We start from the raw sequence: 7120 nt of genomic DNA, 5'->3' as shown, positions 1-7120 counted from the left end.
AAACCTTGCATGAGGGTACATGGTTAATACAAACCCTCACAACAAAGCGGGAAAGCAGTGGTTGGCCATATGGACTGACGGAGACGTGTGCGAAATCATGGACAGTTATGGGATACTCTTGGGACGTTATCAGAGTAAGCCTTTGGAACGTTGGATTTGTTGTCATTGGAAGACCCAGAGTCTCCAAGCCATCAATAGCTGGAGTTGAGGGCATTTATGATCTCATGTATTTGGTCAAGAAGAGTTAAGGCAGAACTTTGCCTGCGCTTCAGACGTTCGCTAGAGACTCTTCTCACACCTATTCAAAGAAGAAGGTTGGACCCGAACCCGCATAAAAGATCCCTAGAAGGGCTATTTTCCGTGCTCATTACAGCGGTGGAAGAGTACCTAGAATCGGGCCAACGTCTGACCTTCGTGTCTTTGCTTTACTTCGACACCTGCGGGCCTGGAACAATGGAAACCAGAATGAAGTAAAAGGTTGGATTCCTTGTTTTCTTTTTACCACAGACAATGGTGGTGTCATCGTAACATATTTTACCGTTTCAAGTGGTGTCACAGCCTGTTGAATGGATTGGCCCTATTGATCGTGGCAGCCGGCTTGATCGTGGGACCCGTGCTAGATAACAGTTTACTAGTAGCTTGTATAGCAGTCCTGGGGACCGTAGTGAAAGGATGGAACGATTTTAAGAAGTTTGCCTTCAAAGTGGACATGTCAAAGTTTGCTTACACCACCTATGCAAAAACATCGATCGAATTGTGAACGTACGTATGTGGTGTCCCCTTGGACCATTTGGAAGGATTTCTGATCAAAATGGAAACCTTGGACGATACGATTACGGATTCTACCCCACCTATGTCGGATCAATGTTCACAATGTTGGGTAGTTTGAGTACGTGCCGGTAAAAGGGGAGTGTTACGAGGACGGACATCTCTCATTCACATCGAGTGTATAAAAGGCGAGAGGCTTTTTCCTTGATAAATCAATATGTCTAAAGCGGCTAAGCACAGTCATCTACACAACCGAAGACAAAAGGGAGGCTTGTTACCCTTGTTGGCACTCCTCGCACCCGTGTTGACCACTGCAGTTAAAGCAGCCGCCTTAGGAGCCGTTGGCGAAGCAGCCAGCTACAGAGCTAAAAATGTTATTAAGGCAGCCACATGTAAACGAAGACGGTGATGAAACGTCTGAGAAGACAACTCCAGTTTTTGCAGGCCGTTATACAGGAAACCGATAGGTAGAGTCGTCGGGAATTACTTCAGCATGCCAATCATAATCAAGTCAATGCCATCAGGGAGCTGGTCTTAAATTTGATAAGCAAAATAAAAAACGCGCATTCGCGTGGGGAAACGTAAAAACTCGCTCAAACGCACCTGGTTGATGTCCCAGGAAGATGGTGCATTATGGACAAGTCCGAGAGAAGTGAGGTCATGCGTGCACCTTTTGCAAGAAGCGTTGTCGTTTTCACGTCCTCTTCGAAGGTAACCTGAATCTGCCCCGAGGGAGTGCCTCCATCATGGAAGAAATGATTGTGATTCCCGAAAAAGAAATGTTGAAAGCAAATGATGGAAAACTCTCTGTTGAGTAAAGCGGATACGATGACTGGTAAACAGAAACGTTTGTTGGCTGACGAGAGTCTGACCCCGGATAAAATTGTGCAAAACGTCATACCCATTTCCAGAGCCTTGATAGGGGCTACCAAACGGTTGCACCAGTTTAACCTGGGAGGACCTGGAGATGCAGGCGAAACTGAAGAGAAAGAGGAGGCGGTATCTTTTGTACGTGGCTATCATGCTCATGTGAACATATTGGAACCTGAGATCGGCGAGAAAAGAAAAGACAACTTACTACGTGTTACAGAGATAGAACTGATTAATTAGTACCGGAAACGCATAAAGCTTTGATTGACATTTTAAGAGAATTCATTTGAGTTACTAAGGCTTAAGTTTCAGATCAGTTAATAGCATGTGTTTGAAAGGATATGAGTCGGTCGCTAACCAGTCTCAGTAGTCAGTTAAGTCAACCAGTTTCAGCAGTCTTAAACCGTCGAGTTGTTCCGTTTCAAGAGTTCGTAGTTTACGGAAACCCGCCACAGAAGTAAGTTTAGTTCAGTCTTTTATTTTGATTCTTTTCTGTTCATTTGCTTAGAGATCTCGCGTATTCAAATATCTCAGTGGTTGTTATGTAATTTGTTCATTTCAGATGGAATAATTATGATAGTGAATAAAACATTGATTATGCGATACACGGTTTCTTCCGTAAACGTTCAAGCCGTCGAGACTCCAACTGTCCACTTCATTCGATTTCTACGCTAACCTGGAGGTCACGAGGAGTTCGACATGTCAGAAGCTCTTAAAGAGGCAAAGGTCACCCGCCGAAATGGAAAAGCAGCGCCAACCAGGGCTGGAAAATCCCTTCGACACACAATCGAAAGCAAACGCCCAGCTACCGAGGTAAGAGAGTCACTTGCTAAAGTTCAGGAGGCATACGAGAAGCTCACTCAGAAGCATGAAGAATCAACAAAATTGATTGAAGATGATGAAGAATTTGAGAAAGAAGAAATGTGGCTCGAAGAGTGTCAAGAAATGTTTATGAGAGTAGAGGTTCAGGCAAAAGAGTACATTGATAAAACAGAAACAGTAAAGAGTATTTCAGTTAGTACGAAAGATGATATTTTAAACGATGTTGGTTCAGCAAGCCCACCACAAAACAACAGTGGAATGTCAGGAATGCAGTTGGGTGGAAACCAAAGTATTAACACTTCCGCTAGTAACACCTCAGTTGTGAATAATCAAGAAAATAATCAAAATACCGCTGGCGATTCGTGTGGCTTTAAAATGGAGAAGCCAAAGATGTATAAATTCTCCGGAGACGTTAGAGAGTATGCAATATTTAAGGCAGACTTTCAACACGCGATTGAATCGAAGTACAGCACGCGCGATGCCATCACTTTTCTGCGCACGTGTCTCCAAGGCAAACCGCTTGAGTTAATTAAGGGAATAGGGACAGATTACACCGCAGCATGGGAATATCTGGACTCAATTTATGGCGATCCTAGAGTTGTCTCTGACACCATCATGCAAGATGTAGTTAAGTTTAAGCCACTCCGAGACGGCGAAGATGCTCGATTTTGCGACTTAGTCCACCTTGTAAAACGATGTTACATCACGTTGAAAGATATTGGAGTTCCAGGTGACATGGATAACCGTCACATGTTGTCATTAATTGAAAAGAAAATGTGTGCCGATGACAGAAAAGTCTGGTCGAGAGATCTAGAAAAGAACGGCGAGCCGGCGACTCTCCACCATCTGATGACGTGGATGACCACTGAAATGAAGTCGCGCATGCGAGCCACCGCCCCCCTCAGGACAAGTAGCACTCATCACGCAGTTAATTACGTAACTAAAGGAAATGAAGAACGAAGCAAAGTATCAACCTTTAAATGTTGGCTGTGTAAAGGTTCAACTCACTGGCCGGACCAGTGCCTGAAATTTGCTGCGTTAAGTCTAGATGAGCGTTTAAATGCCGCCAAGGAGAACCACGCCTATTTTAGCTGCCTTAAAAGAGCGGGTAGAGAACATAGAATGTCCAACTGTAGCAGAAGAGCACAATGTACAGAAACAATGAACGGCAAGCAATGCAAATACTACCATCATCCTCTGCTGCACAAGAATGCAGACGTCAGAGTAAGCATCTCTTCAGTCCTGGATAGTCAAGATGTATTACTACCGATTATCTCAGTACAAAGAGGAGGGCAGGGATTATACAAGCGTGGCAATGTACTTCTCGACTCTGGAGCTCAACTAAGTCTGATTCGTATGGAGACAGCAGAGAGTCTAGACGGGAAGAACGTTTCAATTACCATAACCAAAATAGGCGGAGAAGAGGAGCAGATGAAGACAAAAGAGTTCAAGGTCCAACTAACCTCTCTAGTTAACAGGAGAAGTTTCGTTGTGAAGGCAGTAGGGATTCCCCGAATAAGCGATGACATTGCCGGAATTTCGAAGGAGGATGCTGCAAAAAAGTCACTTCTGACGAAAGAGAAGATTTATCGAGGCTCAGGTCCAGTGGACCTACTTATTGGTATAGACCACGCCCAAATGCACACTGGCGAGACGAGACAATCAGAACCTCTGGTGGCCAGGAATTCACCGCTTGGATGGGTGGTAATTGGGGCAACAACCAGCAAAAATCAAGAAACAAATAGAATATTTCTCGTCAGCTACACCGTTCCTGTTCATCGGTCAGAATTTTGGTCCACAGAATCTATGGGAGTAGCAGTGAAACCCTGTGTCTGCTCAGCGGATAAGTTAACCCAGTCAGAACGAGAGGAAACAAGAATGATACAAAACTCCTGCAAGAAAGTTGGAAATCAATGGATGATTCCCTATCCGTGGAAAACGGATCCCAAGTTTCTCCCCAATAACCGGTCACAAGCTATGAAAAAGTTAGAAGCAACAGAGCGCCGATTAATGAAGAGCCAAGCGAACGCTAAAGCATATAACAAGCAGATGCAAGAGATGGAAGAAATGAAGTTTTCTAGAAAGTTAACAGACGCGAAATTGGCAGAATACACTGGTCCTGTGCATTACATCTCTCATTACGAGGTTTTGAGACCAGATAAAAAGAGCACGCCTATAAGAATTGTCTTCAATTCGTCCTGGGTATATCAAGGCCACCGACTGAACGACTATTGGTTAAAAGGACCGGACCTGTTAAACAGTATTTTTGGGGTCGTTCTGCGCTTTAGAGAAAATCAAGTAGCCATCAGTGGTGACGTATCCAAGATGTACCACAGAATTCTGATACCAGAGGAAGACCAGCACGTACATCGATTCCTGTGGAGAAGTATGGAGATAGATCGAAAGCCTGACACCTACGTGAAGACCGTTTTTGACGTTTGGTGACAAACCAGCACCAGCTATGGCACAAATAGCCTTGAGAAAAACAGCAGCAGAAGGAGAAAATCAAAGTCCGAGTGCAGCAAAGACACTGAAAGAAAACAGCTACATGGACGACTTTCTGGACTCAGTGCAAACTGCGTCAGACGCTCGGCAACTGACGACGGAAATTGATCAAGTGTTAGCCAAAGGTGGTTTTAGAATTAAAGAATGGCAATCAAATAGAGATTTAAAGGACACTGGCGATAAACAGAATGAAGAAGTGAATGTTCCTAATGGATCAGGTGAACATAAGGTCTTAGGCATTGTGTGGAACTCTACCGAAGATTCCTTTAAGTTCAAAGTGAAATCTGAGACCATAGACTGCCTGGACTCAAGCGAATGGACTAAAAGATGTATCCTCAGTCAAATAGCAAGAATTTATGACCCTGTTGGCTTCGCAGCAGCTTTTCTGATACGAGCTAAGATTGGCTTTCAAGAGCTATGGCAGCAAGGATATGAGTGGGACCAAGACCTCCCTGCAGCAGTGCAACAGAAGTGGCTCAGTCTTTTCAAGGAAATGAAAGAGCTTAATGAAGTTTCCTTTCCAAGGAGTTTATCCCCACCGGAACCCGCAGATTCCCAACCGACACTTTGTGTCTTTGCAGACGCATCTCAAGACGCATTTGGCGCATGTGCTTACATCAGATTGGCAGTAGAGAAGGGTAAATTTGATATCAGATTCATAGCAGCCAAGTCAAGAGTAGATCCCTTCAAAAAGATCGCAATCCCGCGGCTTGAGGTACAAGCGGCTGTATTAGCTTCCAGATTACAAGCCACAATCAAGGAAGAGTCTCGTTTCCAGTTCAAAGAAACCGTCATCTTTACCGACAGTGCCATCGTGTTAGCATGGGTTCGTGGCAAGATCAGGCGTTACAAACCGTTTGTCTGTAGCAGAATAGGAGAAATTCAAAGTCAAACCGACCCAGCACAGTGGAAGCATATTCCAAGCCAACACAACGTAGCAGATGATGTCTCGCGTGGTATAGTGGTTACGGAGTTGTCAGGTAAATGGCAGTCCGGACCAGATTTTTTACGCCTGCCTAAAGAACAGTGGCCCCAGAGCGAACCAGAGCCGAACCAAGAAGAAGTAGAGAAGGAATGTAGGAAGACGTTGAACGTGGGAGCTGTGGCATTCTCGCCAACTATAGTTGACAGCAATATATTTTCCAGTTGGAAGAAGCTAGTTCGCGTGATGACATGGGTACTCAGGATGAAGAGAAAGTTTCTAGCCAAGATAAAGCAAACTAACTAGTCCCAAATGTGTCAAGGACCGCTATCTGCTCAAGAGTTAGAGGAAGACAGAAAGCATGTTATCAGACACGCACAGAGAAGCCTACAGAACCGCCTAGTGAACAACGAGTTCAAGATGCTAAGTCCCTTTGTAGATGACGAAGGCATTATCCGAGTTGGAAGACGCGTCGATAAGGCAATCGTATCCTATGAAACAAAGCACCCAGTATTGTTACCTCATGACCACATCGTATCACGTCTTATCATAGAAGAAGCTCATGGGTGCGGACATCCCGGGGTAGCGACAACAGTAGCTAAAACGAGAACAAACTATTGGATAGTGCGAGGTCACGACCTTGCAAAAGCAGTCAAGTACAAGTGTGTTTTTTGCAGAGAAATGGAACCGACGACAGAAACACAGATCATGGCCGACCTACCTCAACACCGAACGGCACCAGAAACCCCGCCATTCCACTATACGTCGTGCGATTATTTCGGTCCCTTCACGATAAAAATTGGAAAAAACAAAACGGCGAAGTACTATGGAGTTATTTTCACATGCCTCAACACAAGAGCCGTCCATCGAGAAATAGCTACTGACTGTTCTACCATGGAATTCATTCAAACGCTTCGCACCTTTTTTTCCATCAGAGGTTACCCCGCTATGATGATAAGCGACAACGGAACGTAGATGGTAGGAGCTCAAAGGGAACTCCGCAAGATGATTGAAGGATGGAACATTGCAACACTTCGAGCAGATAAAGGAATGCAGTGGAAGTTTACAACCCCAGGAGCACCACACCAGAATGGTTGAGCAGAGGCTCTTGTAAAAAGTTGCAAGACCGCTATAAAGAAAGCAGTGGGAAATCACACCTTGACGCCTTTTGACTTGTATACGTGTCTTTTAGAAGTTGCTAACCTAGTCAATCAACGACCGATTGGTCGAGTT

General features: G+C 44.6%; 2 protein-coding genes across 2 annotated transcripts; both read left to right on the top strand.

Moving 5' to 3' along the window:
* The first annotated feature begins 2337 nt into the window (after positions 1–2337).
* LOC138001356 (uncharacterized) lies at positions 2338–4905 on the top strand. The gene has a single exon (XM_068848001.1). The coding sequence runs from the start codon at positions 2338–2340 to the stop codon at positions 4903–4905; it is 2568 nt and encodes an 855-aa protein (XP_068704102.1).
* A 16-nt stretch (positions 4906–4921) lies between these two features.
* On the top strand, positions 4922–6193 carry LOC138001355 (uncharacterized). Its single transcript, XM_068848000.1, has one exon. It carries the CDS (start codon positions 4922–4924, stop codon positions 6191–6193), a length of 1272 nt encoding a protein of 423 aa, XP_068704101.1.
* The last annotated feature ends 927 nt before the right edge of the window (positions 6194–7120 follow it).

Source organism: Montipora foliosa, chromosome 4 (assembly GCF_036669935.1).
Source record: "Montipora foliosa isolate CH-2021 chromosome 4, ASM3666993v2, whole genome shotgun sequence".
Lineage (NCBI taxonomy): Eukaryota > Metazoa > Cnidaria > Anthozoa > Scleractinia > Acroporidae > Montipora > Montipora foliosa.
The sequence above is the reverse complement of the archived record's forward strand: the minus strand, read 5'-3'. Positions and strand labels throughout refer to the sequence as shown.

Excerpts from the sequence above, each read along its gene's own strand:
- LOC138001356 (XM_068848001.1), top strand. The coding sequence starts at position 2,338 with ATGTCAGAAGCTCTTAAAGAGGCAAAGGTCACCCGCCGAAATGGAAAA.
- LOC138001355 (XM_068848000.1), top strand. The coding sequence starts at position 4,922 with ATGGCACAAATAGCCTTGAGAAAAACAGCAGCAGAAGGAGAAAATCAA.